The sequence below is a fragment of the Mycteria americana genome, chromosome 17, assembly GCF_035582795.1.
Source record: "Mycteria americana isolate JAX WOST 10 ecotype Jacksonville Zoo and Gardens chromosome 17, USCA_MyAme_1.0, whole genome shotgun sequence".
NCBI lineage: Eukaryota > Metazoa > Chordata > Aves > Ciconiiformes > Ciconiidae > Mycteria > Mycteria americana.
Genome location: NC_134381.1, coordinates 2910018 through 2934186, shown reverse-complemented (window position 1 = coordinate 2934186; position 24169 = coordinate 2910018). Strand labels below are relative to the sequence as shown.

At 43.5% G+C, this 24169-nt stretch overlaps 1 protein-coding gene across 2 annotated transcripts in view; it reads right to left on the bottom strand.

The window, feature by feature from the left end:
• Positions 1-24169, bottom strand: part of PNPLA7 (patatin like domain 7, lysophospholipase) — a 125165-nt gene that overhangs the window by 33859 nt on the left and 67137 nt on the right. For both annotated transcript variants that reach the window (XM_075519829.1, XM_075519830.1), the window contains exons 22-26: positions 20449-20512; positions 19768-19936; positions 18438-18620; positions 17705-17823; positions 306-462 (exon numbers count right to left, since the gene is read on the bottom strand). In XM_075519829.1, the coding sequence (XP_075375944.1) occupies positions 306-462; positions 17705-17823; positions 18438-18620; positions 19768-19936; positions 20449-20512 (692 nt within the window). The remainder of the gene's footprint in view (positions 1-305; positions 463-17704; positions 17824-18437; positions 18621-19767; positions 19937-20448; positions 20513-24169) is intronic.

Below are 24169 nucleotides of genomic sequence, written 5' to 3'. Positions count from 1 at the left end.
CAGGCTAACACATTTAAACAGCATCACTCTACATTTATACTGTGACTGGAGTTTGTGCAGAGCAAAGTCAAGCATTTGACTCCTGCCTCCTCGGGTGCTCCCATCGCCTGCCAGCGTGACAGCGAGCAGCTTTCCCAATTCACTCCCTCGCTGCCGGGCAGGGGCCCTTTTCGTCGTACAGACGCCAAAGTGCAGATGGCTGCGCCTTCCTTGGGTGGCTGCTTGTGCATTGCTGCCTGCTAAGGCTTGCGGTTAAGCTCTCGCACTCCATCTAAGGAGAGAAGTGCAACATTTCCAATGCTTACCATGGCCCACTGCCTAGCTTTGATCCTCATCTGATTGTAGCTGCGTTCTTCGGCGTACAAGGCACTCATAAAAGCACCAATAGATGTTCCTCCGATCATATCTACAGGGATGCCAGCTTCAATCAGTGCTCTGATAACTCCCACTTGGGAGCATCCCCTGTGTCAAGAAAAAAAAGACATTATCAGACAACCAACCATTGAAAGAGCATAGGAACATGAACACCACCTTCTAAGGGAACTCGAGTGTGCACTAGCTGAACTGCCAATCTCTTGCTAAACAAGCCTCAATGCCAGAAAAAGATGTCATGAATGCAGAAATCTTCAAATAGACTCCCTGAGGATCATAGGAAGTCCAGATCACGCAGCTGGACTTCAGTAGAAAAGACAGTGATACAAAAACAACAGCCAAGAATCAAGCCAGCAAGACATGCGAGGGAAAAGACAACATGGCTTTATGGGAGCAATGCATCAAAAATCTACTAGGGTTCTTCCAAAGCAGCCAAGAACGGCTGGATTTCAGAGACCTTTGCACAAGAGTCTTTTCCAGCGATTCTTCAAGAAACTCAGCCAGCCTGGGTTCACAGGATGGGTCACCGCATGGATTCATAATTAATGTGAAGATGGAAAACAAAGAGCAAGAAGAGGCAAACAGCGATGAGAAGGCAGGAGTTTCATTCAGCACACAGACCCAGGTAGGGGCAGATGAGGAGGCAGCGTTTGAGGATGATACAAATTCCTTCAGGATAGTAAATGTATTCCTTAATTTCAAGATGTGCAGAAGGACCTCAGAGCAATGATGGAGTCAAGTGATAAACAACAGATGAAGCTCAGCACTGATGGGACAAGAGAAAAACAGAAGTAGCAATGCCCCTACAGCAATGAGCTCTTAACTAGCTCTGCTCACACAGAGAGATTTTGGAACCGCTGTGGATAGTCTCTGAAAAATATCAACCTAGTGTTCAGTGGAAATTCAGAAGGCAAACCAAAGAAACCAGAATAAAACAGAAAACATAATAACATACATCCAGGATCAACCAGCATTTTGAAAACTGCAAGCAAGCTCGGACTTCTCACTAAAAAAAAAAAAAAATAGCAGAACTAGAAAATGACAGAGAGAAGCAAAAAAGATGACCAGAATATGGAAAGGACTTCATGTGAGAAGAAACTAGACTCAAATCTCCGACTGGGAAAGATCATGACTGACGGGAGACACGCAGGGCCAGCCCACAATACCACCATGCAGAAAGTTTAACATAAAGGAAAGAATTTACACACAGACACGTGTACGTAAAGCACAAATTGGGGAAGCCACTGTTACCACATGCTGAAGAGGTCAAATCACAGATGGATTTAAATGTGGACTGGATGAATCAAAGGTACCAGGCTGTCAGTGGCTACTAAACATGAAAAATCAGAGGTGCAACCTCGTGTTCAGGAAGCTCAGAAGCTGCTAATTCTTGCAAATACTCGTTTCTGAAGCAATCGCTACTACCTACCATCAGAAAAGAGAGCATAGGTGGAACATTTGATCTGATCTTATAAACAGTGATCCCCTAACGGGAGAGGGATCCCTGCCCATTTACAGAACCATTACAGAAGCAGAGAAATTAGCAGTGGAGGCTGATTGCCTTCTTATCACTACCAAATTATGGCCTCTGGTTTCAAATGCTTTGTCTAATTAATATCAAGTCAGTCCGTTAGTTCATTCCACCTGGATGGATGCTTTGCAGCCTAACCCATACAGCTGTAAAATCCTCCTTTTCCCATGTTCATCCCATTTTTCTGTTCCCCCAGTTTGCTCTATTTCCGTCCTCTTTCCCCTTGCTGTTTACATCCTATAAATACTTGCTAACAGCTGCCAAGTCCACCATAGGTGTCATTTGGCCAAGCTATGCTGAACACATTCTTTCCATCTAAATAAATCTCCTCCAGCTGCTGAAATGCTTTGAGACAGGTTCTCGGTTATACTGGTGTAAATGACTTCAATGACAGATCTGCACTGCTGTAATCCAAGAGCAGAAAATGGCTCATTTAGCTTTCCTCTCCAAATTCTCCTTCCCCTGCTTTACTATTGCTTCTTCTCATAAGATGTCCTAAGTTAAAATAATTATATTCTTATCCCTGCCAGAGGAGCCCATTGTTTTTACGCTTTTAGATCACAGCTATTTTTGCAATCTGCTTCTTGTGCCTGGCGCGTACTGTTGCCTTACCCCTGCGTCTCAGCCGCTAGCTGACACCGATGGTTCGCGGAGGAACAGACCTTACGCTAACCAGCCCGCCTTCTGGAGAACACCTACATCATGTGGATTTGTTAAGACATGTTAAGTACTGTAAAACATTTCCTGCTTGGAGGGCAATTTTAAACCGGCCAGGACTAGCTCCAGACTGGATTCTCTCCCTTTAACCTCTTCCGAAACTGGATCTCCTCATTCCCATGTTCGTGTGTCCGTAAAATATGAAGGATTTGATGTGATCACTCTGGATTTGTTTTTCCTTGGCTGTATAACGCCCTTGAATAAATAACAAAAGATTATTATTACTTCTGTTGGCAAGCCATCACCTCTGTGTCTTGCATCGTCAGTCCCTGGCAATAACGCAATCTTCCAGCTAAATGTGTAACAGCCATGTATCTCCAACAGACACATCAATTTCAAAGCACTGACCTGCAAGATGGGAATGAAAGTACTTTTCTTGCTCAGAAAGGCACGTCCTATTGACTGCCAGGCTAAGTTATGTTTCATTTATACACGACTACAATGCTGATTCTTCCAGTTGCAGCATCCTGAACAGCTTCGTGGCTGAATCCATTTGTGCAAACTAAAATCCCGAGGAAAGTCAAATGTGCCTGAACCCACCTAATTTCTCCATGTACCACCCAGCCTCCTAAAGATACTACTACTTCCTAAATGTTTTTTCCCCTCCTTACAGCTTTAGGCCATCATTACCCCAGCAACGCTACTACACAAAACTTTTTAACAACTCCTCGCAGTTGGTTCTCCCTTGGCCACTTCTTCGCAGCTCACGGCGTACGTAAACACGGGCAGGCTGCCAAGGGAAGCTGTGTGCCGGAGCCGGCGCTTTGCCAGGCAGCACGCATCCCGCTCGCTGACAACTTGCCGGTGCATCATGGATAGCCGGTGTGGGCAGCTCTCATACTACAACTGAAGAGGAAAAGAAACTGAAGCCAGGACCTACGTCCCTCTTAAGAGTCAGAGTACTAGCGCAGAAAAAAAACAGGGATCGTGCACTTCTTGTAATACAAGGCACAATTCCACAGGGGATCTGGCCCATTTTGGGGCAATATGTGAAAATACAAGTATTGGGCAAGAAGAGTACAAAGGACGATTGATTGTGGCAATGCTGTACATACACATCAGTGCCAGAGCACTCGCGTGGAGCGGAGGAAGGGACAGGGAAACCTCCAGTTACCTGGCTGACACAGAGCTGAATGTCACTTACTCTAGAGGTAAGGAGGAACAGGGGAAGCCATCTAGATACGAGGAAGGAGCTTCTCAGATGCACAGTACGTTGCTGGAGCTGCACGTGCAGCTGTCCTTTGCCTTAAAGCCGCCTGATGGTGCAGCTGGATGGAGCATTTCCCCTGCCAGGATTAACGCCTGTCCTCAGGACAGTGACAGGGACTCCTGGCACCAAGGACAAATGACCTAGAAGATTACTTTCAAATAATTTGCAGCAGAACCCAAAGATTTGCCCAAGAAGCGCAGAGCCCATATATTAGCACAAACTCTTTCCCATCATGTATCACTCCCTAGGACAGGCCTGATTAAATAGTGCCCTTTGCAGAGAGAGCGGAAACAGCACCAACCAGTTTGAGGAAGAACTGGAAATAAGAGCCACGCTCCATTTTCACCCCTGCCATTGCCTCGCAACCTGATCTGAGCCAGGCAAGTCATGGGCTGCTCTGGGCATCGGCTGCCCCGCAGTGTCACTTGCTTACCAAGCTTGTGCTTGCAATATGCTTAAAAAGCCTGCAAAAGCAGTGCCGTGCTTCCTAAATTTCAAACGCCAGCTCTTCTTTGTACTAATGATCACAAATAAGTGACCAGGAAGCAGGGAGAGGAGTTATGGGGCTGAAAAATGTGCTTCCTTGAAATAACATGGCACAGCAAGCAGAGAGCACAGACTTCTGCCAGAAGGTCTTGCAGGAAAATTCCTGCTCCTGGAACAAGCCCTTGCTTTCATCCCCCGGGGAAATGCCACTGGCATGTGACTGCAATGCACGAAGGCCAGAGCACAACTGATAAAAGAAAAATTCTTCTGTGAGACGTGCATGTGTCTGCTCCACACGTGCCTGCCAGAGCTCAGATTAGATACGACTCTCAGGAAGAAGCAAGCAAATGCAGCAGGACAGTTCAGATTAAAGTGTCAGCAAGAATACAGGCTGTCCCCTGTGCTCAGGTCAGAGGGCTGAAGAAAATACAATTAATACAAAAACAGAGACTGTGCACCAATATTTTCTCCACAAGCCACGTTTAATATATCAATAGGATGTCGCCTGTCAGTGTTAGGAAGAATAAACACGATACCGTGAGCACACAGAGAGGGGACACTGGTTTTTCAGACCATGACTAATGGAGCAGCAAGGCAAGGCTGCAGCTCGATCACAGCACACACCTCCAAAGTCCACTTCAGTTACAGAAAGGAAGAGAAAATACAGCTTAGGTATTCAGCCTCCCCAGCACCCACCTCTTCTCCTCATTGACTCGTCAGGACGAAGGAGATCTCTCTGAATGCACTGGAGAGATGTTCTCTCCTTTGGTTAAAAACAGAATTAAGGTCACGGCTGCTGCAGAGCTCCACCGTGTCTCTAACCAAAGCCTCCCCGGAGCAGGACACACGGCTTGCTCCACCACCTTCCTGATGTAGTTAAGTGGCGAAGTAGGTAGGAAAAAAAAAGAGAAATTGCCAAGGGGACTCTACTGAGCTCCACTAGAGCCTAACAAACCTGAATTAAGGCTCCCACATAACCTTAAAACTTCTGAAGAAGCAAAGCTATACAAATAAAACCAGCTTTTCCTTCATATAACAGCTTTGATTCAAAGCACGTAAGAGCAGTTGTTGGATCACCCAGCTTACAGGGTAAGCGCAGATGAATATGTATTACTACATCCATTTTAGAGATATGCAAAAGTGGTGTGTTGGACAACGATTCCCACAACGCTGCTTTGAAAGCACTAGAAATAAACTGAAGGTGACTGAGCTTCCAGCCCACGGGAACGGACAGCACTTCCCGAAACACCGCCAGGTACGGCACACGGGCTCACCTGCACTCCTCGGACCGGGATCCTGAAACTGGGGCTGGTTACTGAATTAGTGGGTCTTGGACTAACAGACACAGCTACATCCACTACAGAACTGTTATCTGAGTAACATCATCTGTGGTGGTGGTGGTGTTAGATACCTTCTCAGAGTTACGCCGGAGGTGCTCATTGTATTTCGGCAAGGGGGAAGATTAGAAGTTATTTAAATGGAGGGCTATATAGAGTGGTATCTGGAAATATGAGATAAAGAGAATTTTCTTTATATAAAAAGAAGCATTTTTTGGTACATGTTTTGTTGCTAATCCTGACGTTGAGTGGCACAGTCACTGACTTAGAAATCAAGCAAGTCGTCTACAAATTGCAACTGTATTACCTCCAATTTGGCACCTTCAATCTTTTGCAGCTGCAACCATACATATAAACATCGCTTGGAGAACTAACCATACTTGTATCTTTCCAATAACATTACTTCCCAGATTTCCTGGCCATAAAACTTCCCGGTATCATAAATTTGCCTGAATAATTATAGTGATTGAGCTGTCAGCTCAAAAGGACAACAGAAGCCAGACCACTGCATTTCTGCTCCTTCTGTACTACTTGCACACTTACGAGGAAGTTTCCAATCAGGACAACGTTAATTAATTAAGCCCCATTTCTAAGCTAAATAGAGGGAGTAGTCCCACATCACCTGGTTCTCACCCCAACATCCAGCTACCAACAGGATCCTTCCCAGCAGCTGCCCTGAAGGAAGCTTTCTCCCTTCCACTGCCCATTTTTAAAACTGTCCCCAGTTACACGCGTATTGATCCAGAGACCTGAATTCTTCCCGTCTTCCCCTCCATTAGCAACAGCCTCGTTTCATCCTCCCACTTAGCTTTGCCCTCAGATTCCCACATCTCCTTAACTCAGAGATAAGGAGCCATTTTCCCTTTAGCCTTGCCATGCGATGGAGATTGCACATTAACCCTGCGCACTCAGGGCTACGCAGGCATGTTCGGCAGAAAAAGCAGCTCCTATTTATCACAACCCCAGTGAAACTACCTTCCTGCAAGAAAATCCAAATACAATGTCCTTTTAACACTGATCTTGTTTCTGCTTTATATACTAACTTTAGAACAAGCTTTAAACAGAGATATTTGTGCCTGACACAGAAGTAAACGAGCAAAAATTGTTCAGCCCTTCCAGGAGGGCTGTCAGGTCTACCTAGTCCTGGGGTGTGAAGGGATATGTGAGTAAATCATTGGAGGGGAGAAAAAACACAAAATAGAGCCAGAGTAAAAGTAAATCAGAAAGTGGACCAGGGTTTTTGTTTTCTGATCCCACTTGCCAGCAGCATGCTCCAGAAGGTGCATGCAGGAGGAGGAAGGAGGGAAGAGAGGCTGAATGGCAAACCGCACCCCCTCATCCCTCTCCGCTTGGGGATGCCAAACAAAATCCTGTCTCCTCCTCTGAGCCAAGAAACAATTCAGTTACCTGCAAAGAAAGATAATTTATTTGGAAAACAAATATATCCTCCTTCCCCCACCCCTTTGAGACTTATTTGTGAAAAGTCTTAGAAGAACCCACTTTGAGCACAATGTCTGGAAGCTGCAGAAATAAGACAAAAGCATAGCACTTTTAAAGAATTTAGCTGTGATTTTACTTACAACTTCTCCAATCTCCTCTTTCTTAACAGGAAAGCTCATTGCCCAGATAAGGTTAGACAGAGATTCCTAAAAATCACAGCAATGCAAGAGCCTTACTGTCTTCCTGAAAGCATGTGGACTTGCCAACAGAGCATTACAACTGCTACATGGAAAGCGTTCCCTCAAACTTGCAGCTCTGTAACACAGCACACGTTTTTTCAGCTGAGAAGAATGCAAAACTAGTAACAAGTTAAACCACAACTCCACCATCTCCTCGTTTAATTTCATCTGTATATCAAAGTACTGCTATGAATAAATGAGTTTGGTGGTTTGAAGACTGGCGATCAGGACAGGACAGTCCAAATAAACCACTTGCAATTAATTTTTATTTTTTTTAAGTCATAACTTTGAAGTAGATGGCTCCCAAGCTCCCGCTGCTTGGAGGATTTAATAGAAGCCATTAAAATCTTCAACCTCCATGGCAAATGGGAGCAAATGAGCAATTACATAGATGCTACAGATGGGAAAAAGAAAAATCAGATCATTAAGCATTACGTGGGTGCCAAGCCATATGAACATGGCTTTTATGTGGATGTGATGACCCAACTATTACACAACTCACCAAGCAATTAGCGTTCAGATCTGGTAACAGCCACACAGCTCTGCATGTCTAAGAGAACTGCACTTTGAGGCAGAATTTTGAATGGATGCATAAACACACATCAGATTAATATGGCTGAGCTCTCGGGCGATACACAAGATGGTCCGTCCCTGAAGAAATCAAAGCAAAGCCTCTTAGGAGCAATTACGCTGCAGTCTATTACCAACCATTTGCAAACAGAAAGTCTGAAGCCTTCAGTACGAGTTCACAGCCATGTCTCATGAGGTTTTCTCAACAAAAGCAAATACTCAGAACTCACCGTTTTATTTTTAGGACTTAGGTTTCGTTTGTTCAAACAATATACTCTAGGGCTGACCTGGGTAAGACTCAAATTAGGTATCCAAACATAAGTTATCATCATCTTTTCCAAGGAAGAGCCCACATTCCTTATCTTTCTCCTTCAGTCTCTATAAAACAGCACCAAAACTAAAACATCAAGTCAAAGGTGTAATTTTGTCTTTAAGGATAAAGAGTTTAGACTCTTCTCTGTTATTTTAGCTCCTGGATATTGCCCTGAAATCATATCTGCTTTTTGAAAGACATTGGGAATCCAGGAGCCTGACTGCGTGGCTGACGCTGGAATTCAGATTTCAGTCTGCTTTATCTGCATGTGGCAATGGATGCTCTACTCATGACAGAGTACAAACACGCAGGTCACAGACCACTTCTCCAAACACCTATATGAATGATTACAAGCTCTGAAGCCCTCATACATCAATCTGAGCTTCAAAAAGGGATATAATAAAGAAAAACTACAACTCCACTGTGCACTGAGATACAGATATTTATCTACACACACAAAAACATATTTCAGGTGATCCAATAGCTTCCCTTCCTCTGAAATGCACCTACCACAGCAGCAAGCTAAGCGTACGTGAAGGAGGGTGAAGACTACAGGCTGATGAATGCAAAGGTCACGAGGATTAACCTCGGGGCTGCCAACTTTCTGCCCTTCCAAATGTCAAAAGACAGGTTTGGCCTGGTGTACCAAGGGATTATTTTGAAGGAAGGGAACTGGAGGAAGGATATTTCAAGTATTCAGTTTTTTTTTTTCCATGACACAAAGCAGATTCAGTCTTTTTCATATCATTGTGATACTTCCATACTGCAGAAATCTTGCTTCATGAGCCGTTATTGGCCACTGACAGAATGCAGATGCTGGACGGTAAGCTTCAGTCTTCCATTTAAAAGAAGGGAAGAAGCATTTTTCAAGTTTCTTTCATATTTCCATTCCATTTCCTGACATCCTTTACAGCAATATCAGGATGAGGAATGGGATCCTTTTAGCAGTGCGTATTCTTCAAGACCTGTCTTGCTACAGAAAAGGAAAGCAGAGTCCTTACATGCCATCTCAGTATCTCGAGCAAGCAATCGGAAATGACACATGAATTTCATGGACGTTGCCTGACTGCATCAGGGGAAGAGAAAAAGAAAACACAAGAATTGCAAAAAATCCTCACTCTTATCTTGCATAAGTAGAAATTAGGAAATGGTGTCACCTGAGTGCAGAAGGACCCAATCTGTGCCAGACTGGCTCCGTGCGGGACTGCCAGACACCAAGCTGGAGATCTCGCGGATCTCAGCAAACCCAAGCAGAGCCCAGCACCGCTGACCGCCGCTCTCCACACCACCAAGGTTGCTCACCTGCCTGAGGACAGTGCTGGACCCACATTAGCTCTACAAGATCACACATCACCACATCCAGCAGTTAACTTTTCCACGATACCAGGAAACCAAATGCACACCCCTCAGCTGATTAGGACCTGGCCCATCCTACAGACTCCGTTTCAGAAGCAGCTACTCAGGAACCTGGTGGCTTCCATCAGAGCTCCTCTCCTACAGCGTCTCTGCACTGTGGGAGAAGACGTCTGAGCTGGCGCTGCCCAGAATTGGCTAGGGACTACAAGGTTTGCTTGTGTGGGCTCTTTGCTGCCCAGAACAGGCAAGGATACTCTCAAATCTCAGCAGCCCCTGCAAAAATGTTGACCATGTCTTGGCACTGTACCCAGACAACACAAACAGGGTTATCAGCAGCCTGGTTATTCCTCAGCCACTGCACACTGGAATAAAGAGTTAATTTTATCATAATAATTGGGCTGGATGTAAGGTTTCAAGCAAATTCCCCAGACACATCCAACCCATGAGATGAGAGCATAAATCCATATACATTTAGAGATAACAATACCCTCCTAAACCCCCAAACAATTCCTAGTGGTAACAGTCTATAATTCTCTTCCATCTAAGTGCTTCAGAGCAGTTTATAAAGGGTGACCTGCACAAACGCCAAAGCTGAGCTGGCAAACGCCTCGTTTTACCAAAGGAGAACACAAGTTATCAGTGTTTAAGCCATTTGCTCAAGCCCATGCGACATCAGGAGCTGAACACCAGCGAAGTGAAATCCTGACTGCCCATTCCTCGCTTCAGTGATTTAACCCTCAATAGCTGCAGTAACTCATGACACCACAAGCATCTCAGAAAGGCTGTTGTTACTCTTTCAGAACTATCCTAGCCAAGGACAGAAGGAAGAAAAATGGTTTTAGCAAGAATTTTGTTTCATAATTTACTTCAGAACAAGTATTGTATCAGGCTACGTTTTTTGAATACTTCAAAGAATCAGAATCTAATTTTTACATATTTTTCAAGCTGTCAGCCCTCTGTTTATTGTGAATTTTAAGCATTATGAGATAGAGATAAAAAACAAAGGGGGTACCTGTACCCCATTGTAAACCACTGAGAGCAACCTTAAACTTTGCTGTCAATAATCTATTTGCAAAACGCAGTGCAGTCCTGAAGCTCACTGCATGATCTGAGAATTATTTCAAAGCCAAGTGCATTCCTGTTAAGTTGACAAATAAAGACAGCCCTCCAGTATGGTAGAAGCAGTTGGCAAACTCCATTTTTTACGATAGGTCCTCTGAGAGAGGACTGGAAAGCAAAGACTGGGAAAGGAACAAAAGGGCAGGTGTAAAGAAGACAAGCAGGAATGACAGCAGAACGAAAAGGGTGCAAAGAAACTGGGTAATCTTACAGCTTGGATGTGTCAGAAAGGGAAAACGGAGACTTACAGACCAACAGAGACGTGGCAGGTGGAAAAAGAAAAAGGGTAAATAGATTATATACGATCTAGATAGGAATGGAAGCATGAAGATGACATTATTAAGCAAGTTCAAGATGAGCAGTACTGTTATTCTCCAGCACAAGGAACTGGTAATACCAGCACACTTGGGCTCCATAGATCCCTATGCCTCGTACCTTGGGGTGCCCCTCATTAGACTCAGTCTCCATAAAGTTTTGAACCCAGCAAAGGAGATGAAAAGCATTTACTGTGTTCCGACATATGTGAGGAACATCAAGAGTCCAGGAAATTCCCATGGGATTTTCTTTCATCCCTTCTGTAATCTCTATATTGAGTATGTTTAGAATCCCATAGGGAAAAACACTGCTCTGTTCTTTACGACAGTGCATGCCTCTGGAGGGAGCTTCTGAATTCAGGCACCAAATTCCTTCCCTCTCCCCCCACCACTTCCCCCTACACATTCTTGCAACAGCACATCATCTAGGTGCTTGTGGTCAAGTTTAATAGTTTAAAAAAGCAACTCTCTTCACGCTTCCAGTTACTACCCTGTATTTAAGGCACAGTAATTGATCTTACGAGCCCACCACCTCCACTTCAAGTACTGCAGCTCCGCAGTGGTAGTTTTAAGACAACGTCCACACGCACACACTTCTCCCACTGATAGGAGTAAAAAGCCTCATATCTTATCCATCTTAGCTGAGGAATAAGAATTAATCTTCCTTAACTGCTGGAACTGTATCCGAAGCACCTGCACCATAAAACTTCACGCAGTCTCCCCAGGAGATTCTGTTATTGTCCAAGACTGAACATCAGGGTTTCATAACTACGACGCTGCTATCACCTGCACTGCAGGAAAGGAAGCTATAGCATGGAAAATGCGTTGTCCGAGTCCTGTGAGCAAACTGTCCGTCCCGAGGACAGCACTTTGTCATTGGAACATAGTTTCCACCTCAAATTCCAGCTTTTTATTCCTCAGATGTCTCATCACACATTGTAGGCTGGGGTATGAGATGTCAGCTCCACCACTGCACTACCAGCCAGCCTGTTCCACCCCATGGCGTGCAAACCTTGGTCCTGACCTAGGAGCCTTCACTTTTATTACACCCTAGAAGACTCACTAAGCTTAGACATTTTCTGTGCAGTCTTCCCTATTTTCAGGGAACAGACATGCTTCTCTCTGCTTTTGTGGACCATGGAGCAAAAGATGACAGTCCAGAAGGGATCGCAGTCGCTAGAGAACTTGCACAGCTACAGCTCCCAGTGTTCTGCACAGCGGCAGTGCTGGAAACCAGACCTTCCTGTGTTGCTGTTTGACCTTGGTCTTTGGTAGAGCTAACAGCCCCCAAAAAGAAGAGGTTTTACTTCTAACATCACTTCCTTGCAGCACATTGCCCCAATAAGTCCAACTGTTACATTACCATGTTATGCTGCTGAGTATTTGCACGTTCATTAATTTTGGCAGCTTGTCAACTTAACCAATTCAAGCAAGGGAAAGGAAACAGTGACTTCATAGCTTCTCTCAGAAAAAGCTGATGAGAATTTCACAGGAGATGAAAGCAGAATTTCTGCTGCCTGCAGTGTATGCTCTTGCCAAACACCGAAGACCTGCATCATGCAATGAAGAAGTGAAGGTTTCTCAGAGTTAAGATAGCAAAATCCAATTAAAATCCATCAAGCAACTAAATAACAAAGTAGATGTTTTGGTAACCATAAAACACCTACTGTCCTCAGTTATCATGGGAAAAAGAAATAAGAATCAGCCTGCCCTCACACGGGATGAGACCACAAGGTTTTTGTGCATTTTAAGGCTTCTCTCCAAGTTAAAATAACAAACCAGACAGACAAACAAAACAAAACCCAAAACATACTAGCCTCTTCATTAATCATTTCTGACTCCTCACATAAGCATACTGCAGATTCAGCCTCTGCACTTAATGCCAACTCTGATACCACTTAATTGCTGAGACTGTAATTAAAGTACTTTGTTACAGGCCATGGAACATCAGCAACACGTCCCTTTGTCAGCTAAAAGCAGTCAGGAGCTCCCCAGAAGGCGCTCTGCCCCAGAGGACAGCAACGTGCAAAGACACTATAGTAGGAATACAGTATCATAGGATACTGTATCCTACAGTATAGTAGGAATACAGCACAGCATATACTCGCCTTCAAGTATTTTACATGGATAAGCAGGTCATCAATACCCAAATTCACTTCCTTTTTAAACAAGATGGAGCAGGGGAAGCACGACAGGGTTGTTCATATGCAACAGCTCCTCACCTCCTAGCCAAACTTGCATGCTAAAAGCACACATCAACATTCAGAAAAGGAATATGATCTTCTAAAGTTCTCAAAATGACTGTTTCAAGTTTTTCCTTACATTATGTCAGGAGCTTTTCATCAATCCTTCTCTACCGTGATTGCTCAGAAACACAAAGAGGCACAGTGACAGCTGGGAACCCCTTGACGTGCTGCCAACATTGGGCCCAGCCTTCAAATGGAAGTTCCTTGTACCTGCACTGGGAGATGCACATGTGCATCCACCACATCCCAAGGTGGGTGTGGGCATGCCCTACCTACTCCTTGCTTGACTCGTGTGTATAAGACAACCTGACCTGTACATCCCTTGGTTCCTTTCAGCTGCAGAAGGCAGTTTTGCCCAACCTGACTATGCTAAGGATGACTCATAAGCTGCAAGTCTTTGTCCCAGTGCAGACTAAGCACAAACAAATTTTGTCTTTGTGCCTTCTGGATGAACAGCAGTGCCAAGGGATCAGCGTTCGGTGGCAGAGAAGGTAAGCAAGACTGATAAGCAGGTTTTTACTCAGACTTGCCTGGACGAACTGGAGTTGCAGCCAAACACGTTGGATGCAGCGATAGTAAAGCCTCCTTGTTTTATTCTTCATACAATCAGTGGTCTTGGAGTCAAACACTGAGGGTGCAGAAGGCAAATGTGATCTCCTGAGAGCAGCATAATTATGAGATCTGCCTCTTGGGCACTCTTCTAGTCTTTTCATCATTGGGTAAAGCCATCAAATCAGAAAAGCCAGGCTTTAAGGAGCACAGAGACCCAAGTCAGGCTCAGCGCAGCAGCCAATAAGTGGCCAGGGGGAGACGGACCTGCACGTTTGGCCTTCTCTGAAAGCATGGAGTGTGAGCACCCTGCACGAGGCACAGGCTTCTGGAGCACAGACAGACACAGCAACAAGCGTGTTCATCAGACACAAGTATCTCCGTAACAAGGAAGGCAAAACTTGCTTCTCCTACGCTGCTGCTTTTATCCTCCCTTTTCAGAGGACCAGAGCTGAAAATAAAAAAGAAAAGGCAGAAAGAACAAGTTGATGAAACAGGCCAACTGCCCAAAATGAAAAGGCATGAGTCTGAGTCAAATCCTTAGAGTCAGCAAGAAAGTGCTGTGGAAAAAAAACTACCTGACATACCAAGAGCTGAGGTGAAATAATAAGTTAGAGGAGAAAACTAAATGGAAAAAAGAGAAAAGAAAGATGCCCTGATGAAATATCTACAAATATCCTTCAACAGCAGCTCCTCAGGGGAGGCTTAAATGCTGTGCCTGAAGGAAAGGGCAGCGGAGAGAAGGGAAAGGAACAGTGTGCTGCAGAGCCCCATCCACCCGTGCACCACGTGGCACGGATGGGGCAGGACGTGCAGACTCCACAAGTACCAGCTGGTAAAGGTCTCTGGCACCACATCCATTCGTTCCCAGCACGAACATGCAGCTGATTATTATGCCTTATTTTAGATAGCACATCCAAAAAAGGCAAGTAACTTCTTTTAACAATAGCTCTTTCCTTCCCAACAAGCATATCTTATGCACATCACGTATTTGTATCGTGCGCGTTACTGCAAATACAGCTTCTCATCAAAATAACCAAACTGGAACAGGCCTAACGCTTTGTATTTTCCTATTACGCCTCTGTGGAATAGGCACGTTGGACCAAATTCACTCCTAGAATAATGACATTATAATCAACAACAAAGCTTGTCATCACAATTTTGCTTAAGTCAGTCTTCTGAAACAGCACGACCTGTTTTTTTTCTGAAGCCCTAGGGATTCCCAGATACTTCTGTATTAATTATTTACTCCCCATAAAGTTTAGTTTTCAAACAGCTTTGCTAAGACAACTATAGAAAACCAAAGAAAGGGTGGGCTGTATGTGGGACGGCTAAAGGTCATGAAAATGATTTACGGGAGGGTTTATGCCTTTGTTGCAGGGTTTGATGTGTTATTATTCTTGCAACTACATTTCAAAGGTATTATTTTTCTAAACGCAAATCCCCTTTCCTTCCCTCAAACTCCACAGTGTTTCTAACTGAAATTAAGTTAGCACTTAACAAAAGCAAAACACTATAATTTTAGAACTGTATCACTTCAATTTGTTTTATTTTTATACTCACAAGAGAAAGAAAACCTTTAGTTCCTATGTGCCTTTTGTCATGACAAACCACAAAGATAATTACTAGGAAGCTGCTCTGGTAAAACCTCCAAACTAACTGTCACTGGGAAGCCAGACAAACATTCCCAAAATAACAACTAAATAATTGATATTACTGGAGTCACGGAACACAATAGCTTTAACAGAAATAACCACCAGCCAGCACCCTGTAACTATTAGCTCGCTCTGGTTTTTGTGACCACTATGATTCATGCTTCTAGAACAAGGTAGGAGGTTGCTTTGTGTAGTATATAATCCCAAGGCTACGCTAACTATCAGGAGTCTGCGCAGCGACCCATAAAGATGTTTTTAGCCGGAATGGGCTTTAATCACAGGATGATTTTAAGTACCTAGTGCATAACCTCTTGAAGTTCCCTTGTTAGTAGAGATAGGGACCTAAGAACTTACTCTGACCTGTGAACCTTCCAAAGGCAGATTTTTTTTTTTTTTTTTACAGAGTTCAGAGTAACTTCATGCTTTCCCCAGAGTCTTAATTATATTCTCACTTCAAAAACCATTTTTTAAAAAATCCCAATCTTTCGCCTAACCAGAATTTAGATGACAATTCAGTTACAGAAATAGCATACAAGCACCTTTCCACTGGAAGCACAATGCTGACACCATCCACATGCCAGCCTGAGCCCCTTCGGGAAAGCATTTTTAGATCATGACATAAACAGGGTTTCAGAGAAAGAAGAAATTATCGTATTTATCCATTCTGCCATTTAATCCTCTTAAAGTTCTCCATATTGCATGGATGCAGAAATAAGCAAATTAATGGCTAATGAGACACGATCACATTGCTGAATGGGTGGTGCGCATCCAGAAATCCTGAAGTCAACACCGTAGCAGTGCAGCGGTTCAGATTTGCAGAGGACGACAACACAGGACTAAACAGGCTCAATAATCCTGCTCTTTCTTACCTCTGCTCTCGAAAACCAGCAGGTGGTAGCTTGCAAGTTTAGTAGTAGAACAAAAAAAAAAAAAAAAAAAAAAAAAATTTTGGCAAAAATTACAGCAGTGTTTACAGAAGGAAGAAAGGAAGGGAATGAGCAAAATGTGCTGCCAGAAATATAGAAGTGCACATATTTTAGCATGACACAGGCTTCAGTAGAGATATCGGATAGCTTGTAACAAAAAAAAAAAAAAAAGAAAAAAAAAAAGAAAAAAAAGCCCTGAGTGCTTTGCATCAGTCGATTAGAAGCCTCCTGAGATACCCAGGTTAAGTAGAAGCTCCCCTCCTCTGCTTTACTTTGTGTCTCCACCGGACAGTGCTTATCTCAGAAATGAAATACAGAAATCATCTTAGGTGAGGAAACTGTGAAAGCAAGAAGGATAAAGGCATCTTTGCAGACACTCAAAGAAACAGCCAAAGCAGTGGTTGTCTCAGCATCAAGTGACTAATCAGAACAAGCTGTCACAAAGGAGCTCTAACCTTTACCGTAGCAAATACTCCGCCCAAAGCGTGCACTGGCCCAAAGACAAAAATGTGATATTTCCATGGATTTAAATAGACAGACTATGTGCAAAATTTTTTTTTTTTGAGAGCAGTATTTCAAAGCATCAAAGCACTGTTTTAAAGAAGGCCTTCAAGAACATGGTGATGAAGACAACGAAGCCAGCGCTCTCTTGAGACAAAGGGCTACTAAATTCTATGTCTGTCTCAACATAAAGCTCTCAAAGCAAAAAGTCATTCCAAAGAAAAATATCAGTAATAATTTATTTCCAAAGCTCACCAGGAATTCAGATAGAATTCTAATAGTGTTCAGCAAACACCTTGTCCTTGTGTCTGCAAAATACAATCCTTCTGTAAAATAAGGCTGTCAGAAGTGTATAGGTACCTGGGGTTTTGGGCAATTATAAAGAGAACATTTGCCCATTACAGGACATAATTCCTCTTGCTGCTCAAACTTTGAAGAGCTTTCGGGGCCTTTGAAATATTGTGAGCCATTTTCTAATATAAGAATCCATAGGGGAAAAAAATCCATAGTGTAGGCCAACAAAAGAAAGAGGAGTCATACTTAATGCCCTGGTCATCTCCTGGTATTAAGCCCAACTTATGAGAAGTCTCAAGAGGTCACAAACACTCATGTTCCTTCTGCAGAAATCCAAGAACAAATCCACACAGCAGGCTAAGTTTGTGTAACAAAAGCAGCTCCTCAGTAACTCCCCCAAATGCTGCTTACAGAGCAGTGCTGATTCTACAGGGTGCCTGTTATTCTGAACAATCTGTCGCAGCCCAGTGACAGCGGTGCTCTAGGATCTGGTGGCAAGGCACCAGCGTGTCCAGGATAAGCCACCTACCTTGCTCCTCCGCCCCCAAGGACCAGTGCAATGGCATTTCCAGTCAGAACACGAGCCAGGCGAGAAAAGTCAGAGTGACGGTCTGGTGGTTTCTGGAATACACGTTCGTACATCTCTATCTGCAGAAGAGAGGTAGAAGATGGTCATTCTAAAGGCAGGGTAGAGTCTACACTACCAGCCAACAACAACATACTGTTAAAAAGTGGATAGCTGTTCTTCAAATGAAAAGAGGGTTAATGAACTATCCGAACAGTTCTAGTCATCTAGCATCTCTCATGCTTTCACAGTAGCTGGGAGAATTTCATCGTAGTACAGTATTTTCTTTGTAGCTATTTCTTTTTCTTGACAAGGATTTGAAGTTACTGGGAAGCATCCCAAGTCTGCCTCTGCTTTGCCTTTAGCATGAGTTTCACAAGCATGGGGATCCTCCCAATGAAAAGGACCCTACCACATGTACACACCTATCAATATGACCCTGAGATAGTATTTACTGTCTTCAGCCAAACCAAGCACGCAGGAAGATATAAGCCCAATACGCAGGAAGATATAAACCCCTTATCCCTGTGTCTCCTATACTAAATTGAGGCCAAACAGATTTAAGAGAACCCTGTGTAACAGTCAGTTGGCCATCAGACTATCACGTAATAACGTTATATCAGATTACCTTTGATACATGGATTACAAGTAAGGTACTACAGCTAAGGGACCAGCCACCAAAGCAGGAATCTCTTACCAGCTTGGGCAGGCTTCTTTTGGAAAAGACTCTGCGTGGACAGTGGAGATGAAGATGAGCAGAACACCAGCTCCGCATGTTGAGCCATTCCACAGTTCGGGAAGGGAGAGGCCCATCCTCCTTATGGAGCAGGACAAGTTGCTTCTGGGCTCGGACCGCAGTGTTCTCCAGCATCCTCTCCAGCTACAGCACATTATACACACCAAAGGGAATGGGTGTGCCAGATATTTACTGCTCCAGTATCGGTTTAACAGAATACTGTATTGTGAAATACATACACACACACATATATACACATCTGACCCCTATTCCTATCTGATCTGCAGACAGCTATGCACATTAAGAACCCTCAAACAAAACTGATTTAGACAACTACGCTGTTAGCTGTGGGCTTACATGATGTGTAAGAACTCTAAAATCAGACAAGGATTCAAACCTGACTACTTAAAAATGAATGCTTTTAACCTAAAACATAGACCATTAAAGGCCCAGCACAGACACATACTGTTCATGCAAAATGAGATTGCTTCCCAAGTCATACTTAAGCCTACAAATGTTCAGCATGGTTTGTTCTTTCACTTCCAATCAGACCACTTTTTCCTCCTTGCATTCCTTACTTTTATTTTTTTGTTGTTTTAGGCAACTGATGCAGACTTGCCTTTACTGTGCTTCCTGCCTCCCACATACAGTATGAAGAACCAACAGAGTGACACACAAGAACGTTGCAGATGGTAACAGTCCCAGGCTCTTTGGAGGTCATACTTAGCACTTCACAATCCTAAAAAAACCCACTTATGACCTCGTTTTTCAATTTCTTGCAGAATTTCTTGTTGACCTTGCCTAGTCAACAAACTTTGGTAATAAAATATCAAAAATAAAAATAGATAATAAAGGAGAAAAAAATACAGCTTATAATCTGTAATAAAATACATTAAAGTATTTGTGCAATACAATTTATACCTAGTTTTTCCTAGGCACACACCGTGAATTCCATCCAGGCAGAAAAGATTTTTATCCCTCCATTTGGAGATCCCGCAAAGAAATTCTGGACAGAAACGCAATAACCGTATTGCTTCAAAGCAATTTGGCTTTTGATTTACCATTGGCCAAAATGACTCTTCAGAGGAGAACAACCTAGCTGGAAATACTACTTGCCATTTTAGAGGATCCTCATTCAATTCTTTTTCTATTTATAACGCACATGTCTCAGGACTATTTGATTATTTATGCTTCAGTGGGTATTAAACCCAGGAAAATTCATATGTATGAAACAACCTTCTTTGATCCGGACTGTTAACACTTCAAATATGGGAATGAGCTTTTTCCACACCTCTCCAACAGTAGGCTCCTGGTCTCCCAGTCCGACGATTAAGATGCAGTCAGCCTGCCGGATGCAGCGTTGAGTCCAGGGAGTAAGGGTGCTGTCTGCCTGGTAAAGTACAATACGGTGAATATCCTCCTGCTGTCCCAGCCAGCTAGTTAGTCGGTATTCATGGATACTGGGGACAGAAAAGAAAAAAACCAAATTCAAATGGTTTTATATCACAGCTCCTGACAGAGTAGAGAGAAATCTTACATGTCAAGCACAAAATGTGAAGGGCATCAGAGACCTGCATCTCTCGCTCGTCCAGTCTAGGAACCTTATCTGCCCACATTTCCAGGCTCATGCTTTCTTTATGTCTCCATTATTTATACCATTAGATATATACACAGAGGAAAGAGAATGCAGTGATGCTAACTTCAATAAGACTCCATGCCACCCCTAAGAATGAGTACACAATACCCACTTGGAGCAACTCAGCCTTTCCAATTGCACAAGTGAGAAAGTAACTATGGAAAACACACCCACATTTGAACCAAATACTCTTGAAACACTGTTGTCTCAAACACCTTGATCAGAAAGCACAATATATGTTAGAACACAGGATTTTGTTCCCAAACACTGTATATTTGTAAGACCAGCACAGTATCTTTCTGATTTTTTTTCGTAAATAATAATGAGGGCAGGTACCTATCCAGCGCAGCAGAACCAAGTCGCTGTTTGATGTTATCACTGGTGAGCAGCAAAGCAGGACCTAGAAGAACAAAAAAGTTTCACATGTGGACACCTGCCATTCAGCTCCTGGCAAACTGTACTGAGAAAACGTAGCTATAACAAATGCAGTTCCGTGAATTTGCTTTGAAGATCATGATGGATGAGAGTTGTCTTAGAAGAAAGAGCTGGCACAAAGTCTTCACAACGATTTTCACACTTCTCTATGATAACATCTTCCCATTCTCCGTATTCCCAGAGCTCTGTTACTGCATTAGTCCCAACCTACAAGCTTGCTTTTATCTCACTCCTCAGTGTCACGTAGGATGACAGTTTCTACTGCAGCTGCATTTTCACAAACACAACAGAGTATCATGTACCTTTCCCAACCATAGAAAGCCCAGGAATCTGGTTCCAAAGAAAAAAGCTATTTCACTGGCCTATTGAAATACATAATTTGTTCATCCTGCACTGAACCAACTCCCCAGATGAATCCTAAAGCTCTCTATAGTAGTACTACTACTAATTCAACATGCCAACAAGAAACTATACCACTACCAACCCCAAGTAGAAAGAGACTCCCAAATCTGCAGGGCACAGCCCGATCCACGCTGCTTCCCCTACCAAGACAGACATACGCGCACATCTGGCAACAACATTGTATCTGAGACAAACTTTGGTGCGTATAAAGTTTCTTGCAGGCACTTCAGTCTATTTTTCTTATTAACAATGCCATTTCATCAGCAGCAATACATGCCATATGTGGTGGAGGTTGCAGAAAAACTGCAGCTAAATACAAAAAAGCAAAGAAAAGAAAACTTAAGGCATTAACCTCATACCTAAAGAAAAGATTATCTGTCTCATATTGAGACACAAATGCACATTTACAAAACATGAAAGAGCAGTTGCTTTGTGTTAATGTTTTCATAATGTAATCCTTCATTTTTTCATTAATAAAAGAACTGAAATTTATGTACAAAATAACGAAGCACTTAATTATGTGAGGTCTCTCAAGGCGTTAATAAAGCAGCATGGCTTAATGTGTTTAGTAGAAAGCAAGGAACCATGAATGAACAACATGGTAAAAGATCGCAGTGTCTCACTCACATGCTCAAAAAGCAAAACCCACAAGTACAGCATCTGGAGCTGCCATCCTGACCTTCAGGGCCACCTCATTTCCCCCACAATGCTCGATTCCTCCTGCAAAGACTTCACTCTGTTCTAACATACTTTAGTGTTAGACTTGGAAAAAACCTCAGAAGTATGATTTTTCATCTTGTATTTTCAAACATCCAAATAACTTTTGCTCTTTGTTACACTGATGATGAAGGAAGAGCAAACAAAAATGGACAAAAAAATATAACTGGAGACCAAAAGACAAAAAGTAAAAGCTGGTAAGAAAGCACAGAAAGGAGGATGACTTGAGAGTAGAAATTAATTTCCTCATCCTCCAATAAAGTTTATGGTAGTTGGTTCCTACGAAAGCAACAAGTCCAAAGCAGAGGGAATTCATTCATAAGCCTTTCAAGACTTGAACCAGTTTAACCTGCCCTTCACTCCCGCTTTTGTGCTGCTCCTCCGTTTGTGCTCATTGAGCTGTCTGTTTGCAGGGAACAGACCCAATGCTTGCGGGGGTTTTTACCACTCAATTTTTAACATTGGTAGATACTTTGACCTGGTTGACCATTCACCCTCACAAACAGTTGGGCTAGCACAACTCTGGATGAGGTAATGGGATTGAGAGAGGTCTCCCAGAAGAAATACTCATGACACCGCATGCTATGAAGACAGCAAGGGAGAGAGGGCAGGTAAATTTTGAAAAAGCATTCAACAGCAGAGTTATCATTTGTGTTCGTTAACATGTCAAAGTTCTCAGAAAAATAGAAGTGATATGTAGACCAAATATTCTTCCAGGATATGCGACTTACAAAGCTTTATGACAGTGGTGGAAGTTTAGTAGGCAAAGACGAACAGCCAGGAATGTAAAATGAGCTGAGGAATACAATAAAAACGTCAAGTAGGAGAGACTAACGACGAGGAGGGAACAGAGCGCTCCACCTCTGCATTTCCCCGTTACCTCCCTGCACCCGGTCACCGAGATCCAAGAACATCAGCAAAGGAGCCTGGGAGTGCACCGCACTGATCTGATGCACTGGGGGCACATGCCCTAAGGGGAAACCTTTAAACCCAGCCAGCCAGAACACCTTTTATACAAGGCGAGAGGCAGACTTTGTAGAGCTGGGGTGTATCTTTATGTTAGTTAAGGTGATGGCTACTTCACCCACAGATACCTTGAATGGGAACATCCCCATCAAGCATCAGAAGAGCCCTGGGGACACTTCAGAAATCATGTCCACTCACCTCACTTTTATATTTGGGGAAAAAAGCAGTTCACAGTATATGACACAAACACGTGCGTACAGACAGACACACAGCTGGGCCGGCTCAGGAGGAGTCTGCCCAGCATCCCCTCTGCACACCAGCAGCACGGGGCGAAGACGTCCAGACCCTTATTCATCCCCAGCACAGAACATGGCGATGCTTCCGACTGAACCAACTCTGTTTTGCTTCAGAAACAACCACCATCTGCTCTACACTTCCAATTTCTAGCAAGCTTCCAATTAATCAACCACTAAATAACCCTCCATTAATGTGATCAAGAATACCAACATATGCGTTCTCAAGTGCATAAAACAGAATGACCGAAAGCGTTATTTAAAACTAAACTGCTGAGAGCAACGAAGTAATTAAAAAAAAACAAAACCATTCTCAAGTACATACCCCTCAAACAGCCACACCAGCAGGCAGGAATGTCCAAGATTATGTGTTACCGCATCCTCAACACGCGCTATCATAGTTACATGCCATCATCTAGTGACTCTCTCTCCAGCCCCGACATCAGCCTCGCAGGCAATTACAGCTGCGGCTGGCATCATGAAAACATCCCTCCATCCTCCAGCAGCTGCCTGCACCCTTCAGGGACTGTTCTCTTCCAGTAGGATTAGACACAGGGTGAACAGCTCAAAGTTAAGAACATAGGAGAGGTGATATGAGGGAACATTAAATATTTATCTAAGCCCAACAGTGCCTCTCTGACTGTGACCAGCAGCAGATGGCTGGGGAAGAGTATTAGAGCAAGGAAAACTTAATGACATTCTCCGAGCCTCCAGCAATTCGCTGTTCATGAATTTCTCAAGCCAGAGGCGGCTGGCTTTTAATAGCCCCTGGGGGATTTTTCTTTCAGCAAACTCAGAACTGGGTTCTGGGATTCTGAGTCCTGGTTTTTATGCGCTTCAGGTGAGAAAATGGCACGGCAGCATTCTCACCCCCAGGCACAGAGGATCATGATTCACTGGGAAACCTCATGGAGCATCCAAATTGGTACTCCAGAGTTGTCTGTTTTTCAGTACAGAACTACAATTCCGTGAAAGAGAAGTGAGGAGAAAAAAATGCTGGCAAATATCAGAGGTTTAGTTCATTTTATCTTTTAAGAGTAAAAGGCACTCAAAAAAAGGGTTGAGAGCGCCCTTCAGCAAGGCTTCGAAGCTCAAATCCTGCCCCAGTAAGGCGACACAAGCATCACACGAGACATACAACACTTCCTTTCTTTCCAAAGATGAGTGTGGTACTCACTTTGGTAAGTTTTTTTCCACATAACACCAATTTCATGAGATCTGCAGGAGTGGGAATACAGATATCC